At 42.4% G+C, this 20,610-nt stretch overlaps 1 protein-coding gene across 2 annotated transcripts in view; it reads right to left on the bottom strand.

The window, feature by feature from the left end:
• The window catches only part of opcml (opioid binding protein/cell adhesion molecule-like), a gene marked incomplete at its 5' end in the record, with an annotated part of 326,376 nt that overhangs the window by 8,535 nt on the left and 297,231 nt on the right, over positions 1–20,610 (bottom strand). For both annotated transcript variants that reach the window (XM_080529955.1, XM_080529954.1), the window contains 2 exons: positions 4,845–4,965; positions 5,725–5,859. In XM_080529955.1, the coding sequence (XP_080386081.1) occupies positions 4,845–4,965; positions 5,725–5,859 (256 nt within the window). The remainder of the gene's footprint in view (positions 1–4,844; positions 4,966–5,724; positions 5,860–20,610) is intronic.

Raw genomic sequence — 20,610 nt, 5'->3', positions numbered from 1 at the left:
TAACCAGCTACGTCTGAAATCTACACATCATTTGAAAGCTTACAATCTGTACTTTCATAATATGTAAAACAATAAAACATCTACTTAATGTCTACTTGTTACCCAGAAGACCAGGTGCTGTCACATATGTCACATATGGATTTTGGGTGGCGCCCTCCTTGAGTGTGTCCCGACTTATAACTATCTTGGCATTTGGTTTGACAAAGACTTTGATAGGAATAGATTGTGTCTTTCCCTGAACAGAAGACAGCAGATTGTCTGTACTTCAGTACTTGATTATGGAGATATCATCTACCAAAATGCAGCAGCCACTACTCCAAACGTTTGGATGCCACCTACATCATAGCGCCCTTCGCTGTATCACTGATAATAGTTTAATACTCATCACTGCTACTTATATTTGCATATTTAATCTAAAGGTTGGTTGGACCGTGTATAAATCCTGTAGATCTCTTAATTACTCCTGTGTTATGTATTAAGCCATAAACTCCTGGCTTAGCTAACCTCATTATTACAATTCAAGGACATAAATTACTGGAACAATGTTCTCAGAGTTGGTTAACTCTTTAGGTTCCCTGGATCTCCACCAACTTGGGTAGATCCGCTTGTGGTTATGGTGCACCTAACTGCTGGAACAATCTACTGGAAAAAAGATACGTTGGATGTTCTGGTGGCGCTTGGGCATTTTAGGGTGTTAACACTAGAACAGCCATGAACGACCGGACAACCTACTAAAAGACCCCCTCTTTACAATGCTCAAGCTGCTATTTACACACAACGACCACTAGCCTGCTTCCTACACAGAAAAAACAAAAGAATAGCTTTATATTAGCTTATCCTGATGTGATTTTGATAATGTAAGGATACCGGGTGGTAGAACACACATATCTAGGAAATGTCATGAAAGGAGGGTCCTGAAATGTGATTGAGTGCAAAGATATAACATTTTTCTTTACTCACAGGGGTCAAATGACCCCACCCATTGCTGTTCTAGTGTTAATTGAGGCCCTCTTTGGTGAAAGACATGATTGTTTGTTGTGGTTAATTGAGGACATCTGACATGATCGTTTGTCCTAATAACATGGTTTTATTTGATGGACTGATTCCTGTATTGAACTGTGTGGTATTTCCTGTGTGTTGTTTTGTTGTTGTGTAGATATGGTGGACAGGAGCGTCGGCAGAAGCGGCCTTGGCCTCAGTCTGTTCCTCCAGTATAAATATAGGTCAAATAGAACCTCTGGTCCTCATGTTGACAGATAGCAGACTCCAAAGGCAAACACAAAGCCCAGAATCAATACGAGACATTGGCAGCTCTCTTATGGCTGCACAGAGTCTGTGATGGAACACCTCACCTGACTAGCCAGAAGCCCCTGTCAACCCCTGTTCCATTACCTTTGGTGCCCTTAAATAGGGTTATTAAGTAAGGGGGTGTATATATAAAATAATACATGTTTTACTGTCCCATTACTTCCACGGGGAACTGTACATTACATTGTGATCTCTCTGTATAAGAAACAACATTGTGCAGCCTTCTATATTGACCTCTGAAGGCTGTTGATACTGTTGATCATACCCTCCTATTACTGAGGCTATCTGCCATTCAGTCAGTCAGCCTATAATTGGTTTCAAAATGACCTGCAGGATAGGACTCATTCAGACTATTTTTCTCAATGATAATAAAGGCGTTCCACAAGGTTCAATTCTAGGTACAATGCGGTTTACCATTTCCATAAAATACATTTGTTTGTCCTTGAACAATTGTAAATTGTATCTTTATGCTGATAATACTGTCAAGTCCTGTTCTCCCTCCGCTCAGTAAGCTATTCCTGACCTTGAAAACATGCTTATTAATCTTAAGTTGGTGCCGAATGAGGACACAACTAAATGTTAATGTTTTTCTGAGGATTTGGAGCGAAAGAAAAATGCAACTGCCCTCAAAAATGTTGAATTCCAACCAGACGACAAAGGTGACCAAGCAATGTGGAGGCATGCTTGGGATGCGGGTATGTGGGTGTGTGTGGCAAGAGGTTGGAATACATTGAACCTACACACGCACCTAAAGGCCGATTCATGCGTCATCGACAACAATGCAAGGAATCTTGCAAAGACATGCTACAGAGACTAGACCGCCAGTATGATGTGCCTGACAGGCCCAACAAGCTTCCCCCGACCTGTAAGCCTTAGTCTTGGACTCACAGCGCTATTCTTTAACAACAGGCATGTGGTTCAGTATCAACATGAGGTCCTTAACGGGCCATGCCTTCACCCCTGATTGGTAGCTCATGTCCAGGTGGTTCAAACAAGCTTTTTTCCTGAGAAATCACACGGCCGACAACCTGGCAGATGCACTTCAGGAGGCCCTAGACGACTGGCAGCTGGATGAAACCAAACTGTCGTACGTTATAACAGATCATGTGGACAACATCATAGGTGCCGTTCCACAACTAGACTGGTTTGTTTGAAAAACAACAACAACAGAAAATGATTCTTCTAGCATGCGACTGCCAATGGTCGCTGACCGGAGATAGATTACTTTTGCTGCTACGGCCTTTATTTTAAGAAGGTGACGATATGTTGGCCTAGGTGTGGTTGAACAACTCTTTCACACCGTCACAGACTGCACTTCTATAGCGCCTTTATCCAAAGCGTTTTACAACGGCCTCTCATTCACCCATTCACACACACATGCACACACCAATGGCGGCAAGCTACCATGCAAGGCCCCGGCCCGCTCACTGGGAGCAATTTGGGGTTGAGTGTCTTGCCCAAGGACACTTCGACATGTGGCCAGCCGGAGCTCGAACCGCCGATCTGCCGACCTTGCGATCATTAGACAGCAGCTCTACCTCCTGAGACACAACCGCCCCACGTGTCTGAACTGATGTACAGTAACTCAAAAAGAAGAAATCCCTTCCTCATATTCCATCTTACGTCCTCACGTTGGATCGGACCCACTTTCAAAGGAAACGTTTGTATTTGTCATGTCTTAGATCGAAACTACCACTCAGAAAGGGAGGTTTTTTATAAATAACAACATAACAGTGTTTTGGCTCCAACACACTCCACAAGTGATGTTGCAGAAAGAAAAACAGAAAATAAACAGAAAATAAACAGAAAATAGATTTCTGGGGCAGCAAGTCCCGATCCGACTTGAGCTGACCAATGACCGTCATGCTCAACCCTCTCTGATACGGCAAGATGTTAATATTCCAGAAGCTATCAATGAAGCCCTAAAGCCAGTCAAGTGAGTTCACTGACATTTCTGTCTGGAGAGGATTATGATGTCACAATGTCCTCACGTCCCCCTCTGCCTCATGCACTGTGCCTCATCACATTTTGGCCGTCGAGCGGCGCGAAGCTGACATCGAGTTTGATAGAAAGGAATACAGACAGTCACGATTAGAGAATCAAAGTGTGACAACGAATCAACCGAGCGACTGATGCGTTTGTGCACATTTATTGATCTGAGCGATTGCAGGGATCACGACCCAGAGCTGGTGGAAATTGAGGAGAAATTAAAGGAGCAAGTTGTGACCCTCTGACGGAACTACCCAGAACATTTAGCATTCTACACACACGCGCCTTTATGATGACGCCTTAAAATGTCCTCATTTCCATGCCCATACCCAGTGTGTGACCCAAAATAAAAAGAGAAAATGTAGCAGAGAATATTCATCAAGCATTCCACTAGGGCAGTGAAGTGTAATCTGTTGTCACCATGACAAATACCTACTAACTAAATTACTTTGGTTGGTAATGAGGTACTTTGGTTAATAATGAGGTTAGTAATGATGCTAGTAATGATGCTAGTAATGAGATACTTCGGTTAGAAATGAAGGCCCAGGGCTTCTACAGTTAAGGTAGCCATGTACAGTTAAGGTAGATATGTACAGTTAAGGTAGCTATGTACAGTTAAGATAGCTATGTACAGTTAAGGTAGCTATGTACAGTTAAGGTAGATACAATATGTACAGTTAAGGTAGCCATGTACAGTTAAGGTAGATATACAGTTACGGTAGATATGTACAGTTAAGGTAGCCATGTACAGTTAAGGTAGATATGTACAGTTAAGGTAGCTCTGTACAGTTAAGGTAGATATGTACAGTTAAGGTAGATACAGTATGTACAGTTAAGGTAGATATGTACAGTTATGGTAGATATGTACAGTTAAGGTAGATATGTAGAGTTAAGGTAGATATATACAGTTACGGTAGTTATGTACAGTTATGGTAGATATGTACAGTTAAGGTAGATATATACAGTTACGGTAGATATGTACAGTTATGGTAGCCATGTACAGTTATGGTAGCTATGTACAGTTAAGGTAGCTATGTACAGTTAAGGTAGATATGTACAGTTAAGGTAGCTATGTACAGTTAAGGTAGCTATGTACAGTTATGGTAGCCATGTACAGTTATGGTAGATATGTACAGTTAAGGTAGCTATGTACAGTTAAGGTAGATATGTACAGTTAAGGTAGATATGTACAGTTATGGTAGCCATGTACAGTTATGGTAGATATGTACAGTTAAGGTAGATATGTACAGTTAAGGTAGCTATGTACAGTTAAGGTAGATATGTACAGTTAAGGTAGCTATGTACAGTTAAGGTAGATATGTACAGTTAAGGTAGATATGTACAGTTAAGGTAGCTATGTACAGTTAAGGTAGATATGTACAGTTAAGGTAGATATGTACAGTTAAGGTAGCTATGTACAGTTAAGGTAGATATGTACAGTTAAGCTAGCTATGTACAGTTAAGGTAGCCATGTACAGTTACAGTAGCCATGTACAGTTAAGGTAGATATGTACAGTTAAGGTAGTTATGTGCGTTAAGGGTCTTACCTGCGGTCCTCTTTGTACCACTCGAAATCTGCCACGGGGACTGCAGACGCCTCACATTGGAGGACTCCTTTTTGTCCCACTGGGGTATCCGTACTCTTTGCCTTGGAAATGAAGGGAGCATCTGTGGGATGTGTCACATCAAACAGATTGTATGAGTTTGACATGTATCCATTTCCTAACAGTGATAACAATTATGTTAACGCTGTAAACCACAGGCACTTTTTAGCTCCCTGAGAGACCCCAACATCAATGTTTGTTAAAGGGTTGGTTCACAATGTTGACACTTGCTCTTAGATATGTCTTCCATGTTGACAGTTTACTCAAAAACACTTGGAATTCTGTGGTAATCACCCCAAAAAGAGAGACACAAGGTGTCTTTCTCAGGGGGGCTTCCCAACACATACATGGCAGTTTAACACTAGAACAGCCATGGGTGGGGTCATTTGACAATACTGTAAGTATTTATTTTTAATATATCTTTGCACTCAATCAAATTTCAGGACCCTCCTTTCATGACTTTTCCTAGATATGTGCGTTCTACCACCCAGTATCCTTACATTTTCTAAATCCCATCAGGATAAGCTAGTATGATGCTATTTTGCTGTTTTTCTGTGTAGGAAGCAGGCTAATTTACAAGACAGCCAACTAGTGGTCGTTGTGTGTAAAAAGCATCTCTCCATTGTAAAGACTATGGTCATTTGACCATATTCCATTTGATTTATATTGGCTCTTATAGTAGGTAACATAGGCACAGCTGTTCTAGTGTTAATTTGATGAGATTGAGGAATTCAAACTATCTGTATCAACAGACATTGGAACCATTTGTCTGTGTTTGAACACAGGAATATAACATGCTGTTGTCGCTGACGTCGATGCTTACAGTTGACGGTGACTTGCACAGTCCTGACGTCGGGGGCGGAGATGTCGTTGGAGGAGATGCACTCATACGACCCCGACTGCTCCTTGGTGATGCCTGACATCTCGACGTGCTCCCCCTCTTTCACAAACCTGTGGCCTGAGACAGAACAAAACACAAACACACATCTGCTTTTAAAATACGTGACGTTAGAATTATAAGGTTCTATCTCCATTTTGGGTCAAAATGTAGTTTTTTTTACATAATCTGATCCATTAGGTGTTTATTAATGCCTGTGTGGTGTTATTTTTAAAATGTTGACATTTTTGAGTTAGTAATGAATAAAATACAAAGGTTCCATCTCACAGAACATAATGGAATGTACAAACTTTGACGCTCAATATCCCTGAACTGCCCTAAACGGAGATAGAACCTTATCATTCTAAGCTCACGAATAGCTGCATACAGTACTAGCTACACATACAAAGTGAAAACGGAAATACGTATTCAACACATATCTAAAAAAAAAAAAAATCAACACATTTCCATTGAGGCTATTCACATTCAATTTAGACCACACATGGGTATGTTTATTAACTCGATAAAACCACACAGCAAAATAGTTCTTGAATAAATAATTTCCCCCCACTGCAAATGCTTAAATACTTGAGAATCAATACATGTCATTGACATTACCTCCATGTTGCCCTAAGATCTCTAAACTGCCTCCCCAAGCTCCATTCCCACTCATATAGTACCTCATTAATCTGATAAAGATACACAGGCTCATGAAACATTAATTGCAACACGCTTTGAATCGCAACATGTTTTTGAAGTTCTCAACACTGCTTAAGTGAATGTCAAGTTGATTCTTATGTACAACATGTTTCTCCAGAGGTGGGTTGGTGCAGTTATAAGGAGCTGAAACACACACTGAAAGCTCATTGAAGCGTATGAAAAGTATATATAAATTATGATTTAGCCATTAAAATGAAGTGAAATAAATAGAAGACCTGGGTTCATGTTAAATCTGTTGAAATCACAAAGCAGCCCATGAAAGTTTTTTTTTTTAAGAATATGCTAATTTGGCCAGTGATATGTGACTGGAAATTATAGAACATGTCACAAATGGTGAAAACAATAATTATATACACAAATACCATCAAAGACATGCTCTGTTAATCTCTTCTTTAACCTCATAGTAAAGATAAAGAGAATAGATAAAAGAAAAACATGTTTCACTGTGCCATTACTTATGCAAGGCACTGTATGTCCAAACCAACATGACTAACTCAAACAGGGCATGAGATATGCTTGTTAAAAAGTCTGTTTAGAAGAAAATATAACGGGTTCCTTATTAGAAACGTGTTGCTCAAATATGTACCACAATTCCCCTGACCTATAGCTGAAACGGGACAGGAGATATGCTGGTTCAATGTTTGGAATTCCAGTTACTATAGCAACCCTATATCAATGTTATTTTGGAAGTTACGTTGTTTACCTCGGCACCGCTGTTCCTTGGGCCAATCAGTGAGTTTTAGTAAAGGCCAGATCTCTGAGGCAAGCCGCCTCGTTTACCAAATCTTCATCATCAAAACCATCCCTGTGGTGTCTGAGATATCGTGTGTTACATACGAACAGACGGAGACATACATGGTAAATGGACTGACTTACATAGCACCTTATTCCAAAGCTGCTTTGCAACGGCCTCTCATTCACCCGTTCACACACACACATTCACACACCGATGGCGAGGTAGGCAAGCTACCATGCAAGGCGCCGGCCGGCCCCGCTCATTGGGAGCAATTTGGAGTTCAGTGTCTTGCCCAAGGACACTTCGACATGTGGCCAGCCGGGGCTCGAACCGCCGATTTGCCAACCTCTACCTCCTGAGACACAGCCGCCCCTATCCAGACATATCCAGACCCTTCCCCGATTTTATCACCGGGGACAATTACCCCAGACACCAGCAATGCAGGAACAACCTGAAACCCTGTTCTGGTGAGAGACATCATTACGTTCACCAGAGTCTTGGGCTTCAGCTGTCCTGAGTTGGGTGCTGGATGCAGTGATTCCTCACTTATATCCCACGAGCGTGTGTGTGTTTCTGCGCGTCTGAAGCGGAGGAGAGGCACCTTAAATTGGGAGATAACAACGTCCCAATCAGTGGTGAAATGTCACATGCAGCAATAACTCTGCATACACATGATCTCATTACCTTCCCAAAGCCCTGGTCTCTCTCTCTCTCTCTCTCTCTCTCTCTCTCTCCCCCTGTCTCTCTCTCTGTGTCTCTCTCTCTCTCTGTGTGTCTCTCTCTCTCTCTCTCTCTGTCTCTCTCTCTCTCTGTGTGTCTCTCCCCCCCTCTCTCTCTCTCCCCCTCTCTCTCTCTCCCTCTCTATCTCTCTCTCTCTCTCTCTCTGTCTCTCTCTCTCTCTGTGTCTCTCTCTCTCTCTCTGTCTCTCTCTCTCTCTGTGTCTCTCTCTCTCTCTCCCCCCCTCTCTCTCTCCCTCTCTATCTCTCTCTCCCCCTCTCTCTCTCCCTCTCTATCTCTCTCTCCCCCTCTCTCTCTCTCTCTCTCTCTCTGTGTCTCTCTCTCTCTCTCTGTCTCTCTCTCTCTGGTCTCTCTCTCTCTCTCTCTCCCCCTCTCTCTCTCTCCCTCTCTATCTCTCTCTCCCCCTCTCTCTCTCTGTGTTTCTCTCCCCCTCTCTCTCTCTCTGTGTCTCTCTCTCTCTCTCTCTCCCTCCCTCTCTCTCTCCCCCTCTCTCTCTCTGTGTCTCTCTCTCTCTCTGTCTCTCTCTCTCTCTCTCTCTCTCTCCCCCTCTCTCTCTCTCTGTGTCTCTCTCTCTCTCTCTGTCTCTCTCTCTCTCTGTGTGTGTCTCTCTCTCTCTCTCTCCCCCTCTCTCTCTCTCTCTCTCTCTCTGGTCTCTCTCTCTCTCTCTGTCTCTCTCTGTCTCTCTCTCTCTCTCTCTCTCTGGTCTCTCTCTCTCTCTCTCTGTCTCTCTCTCTCTCTCTCTCTCTCTGGTCTCTCTCTCTCTGGTCTCTCTCCCTCTCTCTGTCTCTCTCTCTCTGTCTCTCTCTCTCTCTCTCTCTGTCTCTCTCTCTCTCTCTCTCTCTCTGGTCTCTCTCCCTCTCTCTGTCTCTGTCTCTCTCTCTCTCTCTCTCTCTCTCTGCTACATCCTGCTACTGAGGGTACTGTTGCTGACAAGGTAGTGGGGCTGGAGACAATCAGCTTTTTTGCTCTTACCATTAACATGGGGGGCCATGGGAGCTGGAAGCACAGGTAATTGAACATTTTCATTATGCATATCTACTTTATGCAGATCGAGGGGAATAAATGGCGAGTTTTGGGCCATTAACCATTTCATGGTTTGCCGGGAAATGATCGGGTGAGTGATGGCAAGGTTAACCTGAGATAATTCCCGCTTTTACATACCAGAGAGATGTCATATGCAGACTGTGAAGGAAAAATGGTCAAGACCTGTACTTCTAGATTAGCATATGATATCCATGTAATATAACACAATTGGGTAAAACTATACGATAACATGCCCTTTATAAAGGGGTTATAAATGATTTATTACCGTAAAATATTTTTTAATCGCCTGGACGCTTGCTCTAATCACGGCTCACACCTGGTTAGACTGTAGAATCAACCGGAAGCCTCGTGTTGCAATGGTCGCTAACAACCAATGCTTGACTCATGCAACAATGTATTTTCACCAAGAGTTTGATTGACACCAGTGCTTATTTGCTTCAGATACATCATTACTGGCCAGGCTATTATTAGAGACAGGCATTTGTTGATGACTCAGCACTTGTTGGAAGTTTTTACGGTAGCTGAAACATTTGATCATTCGATCTTTTTATTTATACCCCTGATAACTCATTAGTTACTGCTGGAACACTGCTTGGTGCTTGCCAAATAGTGAGCTCGCACTAAGGCTTTTGAACAATTTCGACGAAATTGAAAAGTTAAATGTTTGTTAATTCATTCATAAAGGATAACAAACAGTTGGTTATAAATGTATAAAGCCTTTAGAAAGAGCACCTGCGGTCCTCAGACATGGGTCTGCTCTCCACCCCCCGCACCAACCTACGGACCTTCGGGGGCAGAGCTTTCAGCGTGGCAGCTCCCACCCTCTGGAACTCTCTCCCCACAGCGATCCGCAACGCCCCCACCCTGGACCTAACCTTCAAATCAGCCCTCAAAACTCATCTGTTCACCAAGGTCTTTGGCCCCCTAGTCTAGTTTTGTCACTGTCGCTGTCTCTGTGTTTTCTCTGTTGTGTCTGTCTGACTTTCTGTCTGTACATTCTGTAAAGCGTCCTTGGGCGCTATATAAAACCAAGTTATTATTATTATTATTCATGTAAAGTAATTCCACAGGCCAGACTCCTGCTAGCCTGTCTCTTCATCATCTCCATCTGCTCACTTCCCACACCTCAGCCTACACACCATCATCTCATCATCTCCACCTGTGGTCCATCAGCTCCACCTGTCAACATGTCCACCTGTGGTCCACCTCCTCATCATCTCACAGTGTATAAACCCTGGCTTCCCAACCGTTCATCTCCAGATTGTTGTTTGTCGTTCCAAGTCCGCCTCGCTCTCGGCTGCTTAGCCACACTTAGTTCTCTGTGTATTCGATAGGTCAAAGTATCAAAGTATTTCTGTTTCACCACGTTCTCTCTATTACTTCTATGACACGTGTCCTGGCTCTGTGTTCTGCGCTTGGGTTCCTCAGTTCTGACCGTAACAGAGACGTTGGCTATCAAAACAAGTTGTTGGTAGTTATGAAAATGATGTTTTTTTCTGTGGTTTTGAAGTTGTAACAACGCTATTATGTTGAAGACATAGACATTTTGGAAAAGTCAGGGATGGAGGTGTACATGGGTTTCACAATCGCAGTTGTTTTATTATAGTGTCAAATTGCCCACGTGGACGTCCAATTGGTATGACTAGTGTTATGCAGACAACCGAACCTGCCAAGATAGCAGTTTTACTTTTTCTCATTGCATATTAAAGGGTTTATCGGAAATCTGCCATCTCTGGCCCCCCTGGCGAAATTGAGTTCATTTGGAAATCAAGGTTTCTCCCAGAGTCTGGAGGAAGAGTAGAGAGAGAGAGGCACAGACTCCAAGTTTCTACAACAGCATGTTTGGATACTGGATTCTGATTGGCTAGCAACAGTGGTAAATACCCCCAACAACCTTCAGTTCAGACCGCATTTGCAGTATCAATGCGCCTCCCAATCAATCTGATTAAGAACACCTGTGCTGACCTACAATGCAATGGTTGATCTTGTTTATGGGACTGTATTCTGTGGCGGAAGGATATATGTATTCTGAAACGATTAATGACTGTAAATAAATGAGTTTAATGTTAAAATTGTGCATTTATGTTTTAGGTTATGTGGTAGCTGTTGTAGAAAAGCAATTTACCATTCGAGGGCGGGGGTTGTGGACTCATTTACCACTGTACAGGGTTTCCACCAGTTTCCACCAGTGGTAAATGAGTCCACAACCCCCTTCCTCTCATGGTAAATTGCTTCCTTCTTCAAGTCCAGTGTGAAGTTTCCACGGCCAGTGATGACTCGGGGTGCTATCTCATCTCCTGGTGTTGGTCCACTGTGTTTTATCAACCGGCAGCCGTCTGCCAGGAGATTTTTAGAGAACTTCATGCTTCCGTCTGCTTGATTGGCCAGCCTACTCGCCTGACCCGAATCCAGCAGAGGATCTATAGGGTATTGTCAAGAGGAAGATGAGAGACACCAGACCGACCCAACAATGCAGACGAGCTGAAGGCCGCTATCAAAGCAACCAGGCTCTTGCATAACGCCTCAGCAGTGCCACAGGCTGATTGCCTCCATGCCACGCCGCATTGATGCAGTGATTCGTGCCAAAGGAACCCCCAGACCAAGTGAAGTATGGAGTGCATAAATGAACATACTTTTCAGAAGGTCAACATTTCTGTATTATACATTCTTATGTAAGTCTTATGTAATGTTCTAATATTTTGAGATACTGGATTTGGGATTTTCATGAGCTGTAAGCGGTAATCGTCAACATTAAAAGAAAAAAAAGGCTTGAAATATTTCACGAAAAATAATGAACTTTTCCATGATATACCTGTATACTCAGGCATGCATTGCTGTTAAGAGATTTTGGAGCCGATAATACCATGTGGCTATGCACTGCAAAACAATAATGTTTTGCTATTGAAACCCTGGCCAAATAAGACTGTGATTTTGGTTTCTATGGTTTCCTACGATTGTATGTAGGAGATTCAGGTACATCAAAGGAGGATTTAAGGCATGTTGTGAGCATGTCAACCTGATGCAAGTGAGAAAAACTTGGCTCTACTTTAGCAATGGTGCCTGCCGCCTCTGCATCGGTTCCACAACAGTCAGTCGAAAACACATGTTTGGTGTTTCTAATTAAAAGAACGCTATGTGCTCACTTGTGATATCTCATGCTAAGACAGTGAGGAATTTCATTTTGAACATCAACAGACTGACACTTCTGAGTGCTTAGTACCATTGAAGGTATGTCTGTCAGACAAGGTATGTCTGTCTGTCAGACTCAGAAGTATGGAACATGCAGAGAGAGAGCTCTGAGTCTGTCACAGAGAGAGAGACTAACTTTGCAGTATAGTTTGAGCGACCAACTTCTCCAACTTCTCCAACTTCTTCAAACAACTTCCCTGATGAGTTTCTCATCTGCTAGAGTCTAAAAAGTTTGATACGGAATGTGATTTGAAGAAACCTGCTTTAGCCTGTCTCACCCTGTTATTATTCTGCCCATGACCCTGTCACAATCAATGTCATATTCCTTCCACAATGCTGCCTAAAGAGGACACAACTGGCGGGCAATTAAAGAATAATTAGTGGTTGTCTGTGAGTGTCGCGCGAGTTGTCTTAGCAACCGAGGCTCTCACACCCTCGGCGGAGAAGCCAGAGCACAATGGTGACTGACAAACCGTCAGCAACAAACCTTCACTTACGTCTCAATCGCCACAATTGAAGGTAAGACAGGGAGGTGTGTGCGAGATGTAAGTACTGTAGTTACACACTCCAGTTAGAGTACAGGTGTACTCTTGTGTGCTCTGGTGTGTCTTTAACACTAGAACAGCCGTGGGTGGGGTCATTTAACCATGTGAGTAAAAATGTTATATTAATATTATATATTGAGTTATATCCTTGCACTCAATCACATTTCAGGACCCTCCTTTCATGAATTTTCCTAGATTATGTGTTCTATGTGCGTTCTACCACCCAGTATCCTCACATTTTCAAAATCACATCAGGATAAGCTAGTATGAAGCTATTTTGCAGTTTTTCTGTGTAGGAGGGCAGGCTAATTTACACGCGCGCCAACTAGTGGTCTTTGTGTGTAAGTAGCAGCTTCCCATTATAAAGACTATGGTCATTTGACCCCCGAGGCGGCTCTTATAGTAGGTAAAAAAAGGCACGGCTGGGCTGGGGCGGGGTCAGACATGCAAAGTCTGATTGAAAAGGGTTTCAGCTAATAGGGTACGCAAGGATGCATATCCCATAGTGAGGTGTCGACCCATGTCGACTGAAACAGAACTATGTGGATGTCAAGGTGATGTAGAAGTGTTGTTTTCACACCAGAGATCGACTGACCTGAGGCTCTTTAGGAAGGCAGGCAAATGGCAAAGAGATGCTTGAAATATACAGTACTACCTAACCAGATTCCAAAGGTTCTGGAATATCAAATTCTACCAACAAACTGTCAGTTTTCAAAAGTGAAATAAATCATTCTCTCTACTACCGTTCTGACATTTCACATTCTTGAAATAAAGTTGTGATCCTGACTGACCTGAGGCAGGGAATGTTTACTAGGATGTCAGGAATTGTGAGAGAAAGTGAGTTTAAATGTATTTGGCTTTAGGTCCAGGATCATCTCACCGCCCCCACGGTAAACATTAAGCATTCAGGTTCAACCTCTCAGCATATGTGAACTGTGATACAGGGATACACAAACTGGGATACGTGAAAAAAAAAAAAAGAGAAATAAAAATTCACAACACAGAAGAAGAAATTCATTCCTCCTCCTTCTTCTAGCATTAAGATTGCCAATGGCCCCCGGCTGCAGCATGTACAGTATGTATACAAACTTCTGACTTCAACTTCCGACATCAACATTACCATAACCCAAAGTTTGTTCAGGGTGGAGGATGTCTTCATACCATCAATCTAGTGTTTCTAGTTCAGCTCTGCGTCAGACATATCTGCAGTGGTTGATATGAATCATATTGAGATAAGCTGTTGGAAGATGTCTTGTTTTGAGATGTCGAAACTGTGTCTGTATCAACGGTTTTGCCTTCTGGTGACGCAGTTTAACACTACAACAGCCGTGCCTATTTTACCTACTAGTAGAGCCGCCTCGGGGGTCAAATAGACCCTGTTTTTAGAATGTAAATCTGCTATTTACTCACAGAGATCACTAGAGGGCGCTTCTTTTTGACCCTAACTCTAACCCTTATCCTGAAGTGATTTAGAAAATGTAAGGATACTGGGTGGTAGAACGCACATATCTAGGAAAAGTCATGAAAGGAGGGTCCTGAAATTTGATCGAGTGCAAAGATAGATTTTTTTTTTACTCACAGGGGTCACCGTGTTAACCAGCGCACTATTGTAAGATGGATGATATTTTTTTTTTTTTTGCGAAATTCAAAAGTTGATACATATTACTCTAAAACAAACACTCTACGTAGCGTCAACTACTCCTTCAAATGAAACGAGTCGTTGAACATTATCATAATACGATGTTAAGTCTCGCCTACGATTCGAACCAATCATAGGCAAGACCTATGACGTCCTTTCCCTATTTCACCATTTATTATCATTATAATTATTTATTATAATTCCGCCCTGGCAGAGGAGAAGTTCATGGCCTCCACCTCACCATCCTCGAGGTTTGCAGTAAATGAATATAAACACGTTACGGGGTGACATTCCACTTATAATGAGATTTCCGAGGACTAATGATTTCATAATCAACCATTGACTATTAGTAATGTTTGTCAACACATCTCATTGCGATATACAATCACTGCTGGATGGAATGGCCTGTAATAGGTTTTCAAAGGATGATTATGACTTTGGTCTCAGCAAACCAATTAAGACACTGCTGACACTCCTAATAAGATAAGGGGGATGGTTATATTACACCAGGGACTCCCCTCCCTCGCATAACAGAATAGGAAGACTCTGTTATGACATTCGTTATATATATCACTGTAACCATAGCTCATACTGTATTTTCATGCATTGTGTTGTGTCATTGTGAAAATCAACAAAGGGTGTCCTGGCTTCTGGAATGGCCACATGTGAAAGACATTGTGAACAATGGATCGACTTTGCCCATCGCATAATTCATATTATTCATTATAGATTTTCTTTATTGCTTGAGCACATTTCTTGAGAGAGTTAATATGTTCCCCATAACAGTTAACACGTTTGGCAAATATCAGAATCGGAAACGGAATTTAATTTGGCTACCAAATACAGGATATTATAAGTATATTTGCACAGGAAATTGACTTGGTGAGGTTGGTGCATAGGACAAAAAACATCAATATATGAGCAGAATATTACCCCCCCCCCCCCCCCCCCCCCGAAAAAAAAAGAAAAAAAGGAAGAACAATAAATTGTGTAGGCTGAGGGAGACTAAGAGACCAGAGGCTGTGAAGGGGGGGGGGTGTACTCTATAAACTAGAATTATGAATACATGTAAAACTGTCAACTGTATGTGTGTGTGTGTCTGTTTGTGTGTCTGTCTGTCTGTGTGTGTGTGTGTGTGTGTGTGTCTGTTTGTGTGTGTGTGTGTGTGTGTGTGCGTGTGTGTGTGTGTCTGTTTGTGTGTCTGTCTGTGTCTGTGTCTGTGTGTGTGTGTGTGTGTGGCTGTGTCTGTGTCTGTGTGTGTGTGTGTGTGTGTGTGTGTGTGTGTGTGTGTGTCTGTTTGTGTGTCTGTTTGTGTCTGTGTATTTGTCTGTTTGTGTGTGTGTGTGTGTGTGTGTGTGTGTGTGTGTGTGTGTGTCTGTCTGTTTGTGTCTGTGTCTGTGTCGGTGTGTGTGTGTCTGTGTGTCTGTTTGTGTGTGTGAGATAGACAGGAACCTTTTTCCGGATGGAAGTCTTTGGAAGAGGTGGTGACAGGGAAGGGAAGGTCAGTGATGATGAAAACACCACATTTATTTTTGCAGAATGCTGGTTTAACTCTCACAACTTGTCACAAAAGCAAATCAGTGCATCAAAACACTATCCTTTGTCATCTAATGATTAATTTCATAATGACACACTTGTGGTACTTAGTTAACAGTAAAAAGTTATAACAGATTATGATTTCTTCGTTTATTTAATCATTTATTTGGCTCCGCCAACACAAATAGTTCCGCAACTGAACTTGAACTGGACTGCTGCCAAGCAACCTGAACACAAACCATCTTCCTGCACAGCTTGCTACTTTGTGTAGACCTACACACGCTACTGCAGGCTAGCTACTGGTTTCCATTTAGTGTTGAAACCAGTGAAATAAGAGTCTGTTGACAGTCACTTTCGTCCTCTTCTGACGACCATTCACAATTTAACTCGAAAGTTATTTGTGGAAATATATCCATCTTTGCGGTGCAAAGTTTGTTACAATCTAATAGATAACAACCGTTAATGTAGCCTAATGTAGCCTAGCCTAATTAACGGTAATGTAACAGAACACCTGTGTGGCGGAGTGATACATGTAGTTAAAAGTCCAGGTGCTGTTATACTCTATGGCTGCGTTCGTAAATTCGTTCTGAGAGCGCCAGAGCGCACACTGGGTTCAACGTCATAAATCGACCTTAAAGTAATTTGATTGGACAAGAGACATGCCATGAGTGCTGGTCAGATTTCCAGAGAGATGACGATGTACTTGGATCAACCTTTATGTAGAACAAATCATGTCTTCATGGACACTTCATAATACGATGTCTGACATGGGTTTTATGTGGCAGCGTGTCTGTGAAATTGCATTCCGGACAGCAGAAGATGACTGTGACATCAGCCCACGTTCGCTGACCAGTTCCACTCCTCACCTTCCTCCACTATACTGTCATTTACTGTCCATCAGCGACCAAGTTATCGCCACAGAGATGTTGGTCATGGTTCTGTGATCTGTGTCATGTTAACCTGCGTACGATGACGTTACCATGACGATGCAGTTGTCATAGAGAACATACATATCTACGACTCTGTCCTAACACGCTCCTTAATATACCGATTAATTATACCGACCAACTTGCGTAACTCTGGTAGTCTGGATATCACACTGGTTCAAGTTTCAAGTTTCAAGTTTATTTGTTCACATTACACAAGTTTAACAGAGTGCAATTCTTAGGCATCAAATCCTGACATTACATTGCAGCATAAGGCATAATAAATCATGTGTGGTCCTCTGTGGCTCAGTTGGTAGAGCGTGGCGCTAACAACACTTAGGTTGTGGGTTCGATTCCTGCTGGGACCATATATACTGGAAAATGTATGCACTCACTGCAATGTAAGTCGCTTTGGATAAAAGCGTCAGCTAAATGGCGTATATTATTATATTTATATATTAAATCACGCATAATTCAAGAGAAAGTGGCAGTAATACAGGACGTAACATGGTTAGGCTACTCCTAAAGCCTGTACACTATGTATAAATAGCAGCTTACCATTGTAAAGACTATGGACCTTTGACCCCCGAGGCGTCTCTTATAAAAGGCACAGCTGTTCTAGACTGTAGTGCAGCAGGTTTTAATGAGTTGGGCGTGATGTACTGCCATATATATGCAACGTTCTCGTGATCAGAACTGTTTATCGGGTCGGGTCAAGTGCACTCAGGTAAATCAGCTGTAGGACTAGAACGTGTCACAAATGAACACAACCATTTTATTCTTTTCGTGAGGTAAAATGGGATTGAAAACAGTTAAGTAATTAATATGCAACATTTTGGCTAGAGTAAAATGAACACTCCAGGTTTACAGCAATGTATTTCACTTATATGGAAATACTTCATTTGTAGCCAACTATGATATGGTTTGGTTGCATACTGTACTTTGTCTTCTGTGATGTAGACTAGACGAATAGAATCATGTAAAATAGATTGAATTATATATGAGGCAATAAAGCCACAGTATTGCTAGACATAACAATCAGGGATGCAAACTGGTGATGGCCCAAAAAGCTGACAAAAATTTTTTTCGCCTGAAAACAAAGAACATGAAAATTGTTGACCTATTTTGAGGTAAAAACGGATAAAACGGCTAAAAGGTGGCACGTTTGCACCCCTGACAATACATTATGCAGCCCAATACTTCATAATATCAAAATATATCTGAGTCAATTTGAAAGACTAACTGCCGAATTAAAAATGTATAACCTGAACAGTAAATAATGACAGAGCAATTCACAGGAAAAAATCAAATGATTTCTGCCTTTCATACCAAGGAAATCACTAATCAAGTGGCAATTTGGTGAACGAGATCCTGACATCAAGGGATATTTGCCTCATGTAGAGAAACGGAGCAATTCTGATTGCATATTGAGCAACTGTGGGAAAACGCCAATAAAAAGCGCTGCGTTCATCTCCCACTGGGACCCTCCAGATCGCCCAATCAGCTCTCGGATAAGTCGCAGGTCACCATGGTGACACAGTAGCAGGTCGCCATGGTGACACAGTTCACCCAGACGCGGATCTCACGCCTCCCTCGAATGCCCTTTGGGGGTCTGGCTCCCAGATTTCTCAAGGAAAGAGACTTAGAAATGAAATCCCTCCACACATACAAATGCATCTTCATTAGGACAGGGGTCTAATTACAGCTGTGTTTTGATTACTGGCCTGCCAATCATTTAGCTCTCATATATAATTCCAGATCCCTGAGATGGCTGGAGAGTGATTAGCATTCACTAGACGTCTCGCTTCGGGTGTTGTTGAGGGTTTTTTTAGTCTCAGAGGCGTAAACAGTGGAGAGAGAGAGGAGGTTGAGAGCTCGGGAGGGAGAGAGGGAGGGAGGGAGGGATGGACAAAGAGACTTGTCAGCCTGCAACAGACTACCACCCTGTACTAGTCATTATCACTATCCCTTCCCTGGGTTTCCTGACACAGGTTGGGAGTAATGTTTTGTACCAGCGCTAAAAAGACGTTGACAAGATTTACGGACGTTCGCAGCCAGACAAGAACGCTTTGTCCATTCAAGAGTTGTGGCTTCTGAGCCAAGTAGTACTGTAATGCATCAGGTACAGTTCCTGTTCGGCCTGGAGCTTGGCTACGTTAACGCCTTGTGTGAAACATTGCAAGCTGTACACAATGTAAGAGTACTTTAGCTGTGGACCTTGTGCAGTTATAAGAAAACATTCTACATACTACAGTACATCATGGGTAACATTAGGTCAATCACCTTAGCCCTTTGAATACTTTAGCCTACAGTAGATTTCTGAATGACTTGAATAAGTACATTGAATAAAAATAAAAGACACAAAATCCCATGATAAAGATAGATGAAAGAAAGGGTGAACCAAAACACTGTCCATTAACCCAACCCAATGAAATTAAAAGTAGAAACTCATGGGAAATACCCTAAAAGGGAGTGTACTGTGAAACGGTTTTAAAACATCTAACGTGGCTTTTGAGCTGACCTATTTTAATTGTTTGGCGTCTAGCTTTTTTGTCTGTCACATTCTATAAGAGGGCGGTATCACCTGTGGCAACAGCGTTTAATCTTGTAAGAAACAGCCTCCTCCACCGTTATCGTCGACTACAGGGGTGTGAGCACACCAAACAAAGTCAAAGATACGACACGACCCAAGGTGCGATTCCTGAACTTGTGTTGTGTCAGTCAGCACCTTAATTGTACCTGATGATAATTAATAAAACCTCCATCAGTTGACACGAGGCGTTCACGCGTGACACCGGCGTCTGTGACAACGTTTGCGCCGAGACAAAAGTCACACATCGTGAGCTTAGAATGACTAACACTGACAGTTTGGATTTGAATTCAAACACAAGGGTGACTATGCATAAACAAGTAGTGAGCTTAGAATTCGAAGGTTCTATCTCCGTCTAGGGCAGTTCAGAGATATTGAATGTCAAAGTTTTTACATTCCATTATGTTTTGTGAGATGGAACCTTTGTATTTTATTAATTACTAACTAAAAAAATGTCAACATTTAAAAAAATAACACCACACAGGCATAAATAAACACCTAATGGATCAGATTATGTAAAAAACTCAATTTTGACAAAAATGGAGATAGAACCTTATAATTCTAAGCTCACGACATCTTCTTGTGTGAGTTGGTTATGGGGAGGAAAATGAAGAAGAGGGAAGTAAGTGATACTATTCTGGGAATACGTGTCGCGTTCAGGCTTCGTCAAGTATGCGACTGGTTTAATAACATGGAGAAGACGACTGATTGTGCGTGAAACACGGCGTGGCACGGAGGCGGTAATGATGTGGCATGGGAGAGGTAATCTGGAGAAGTTAGCGGAGTTAGCGCAGCGCTCTGGAGAGGCCACAAGCCATTAGCCCGACGCCCCCGGAGACCGGAGAGCCGCAGAGCATTAAACTGTTCATTAACGTGTTTCCTGGAACCTTCTGGAAGAGCAACTTTCAACGTAGTTGAAGCCTGAGGGACTTCTGTCAGAGTGACAAGCAAAGTAAAATAAAATACAGGTCGTTATTACTGAGGAACTAAAGTGGGAGGGGGGGGGGCGGTCGAGGGCAAACTTAAAGAGCTCCTTTATCCTGGAATAATCTAGAAGAAAACTTAAAACTGGTCAAACTCGCCTCCGAATCGGCCTTCAAGAACTCACTCATGGACAATTTTAACGACACGTGCGATTGTCTCTAAACTAGGACCTGTTTGTTGGTCTG

This window comes from Nansenia antarctica (genome assembly GCF_963989245.1).
Source record: "Nansenia antarctica genome assembly, chromosome: 4".
NCBI classification, from domain to species: domain Eukaryota; kingdom Metazoa; phylum Chordata; class Actinopteri; order Argentiniformes; family Microstomatidae; genus Nansenia; species Nansenia antarctica.
The sequence above is the reverse complement of the archived record's forward strand: the minus strand, read 5'-3'. Positions and strand labels throughout refer to the sequence as shown.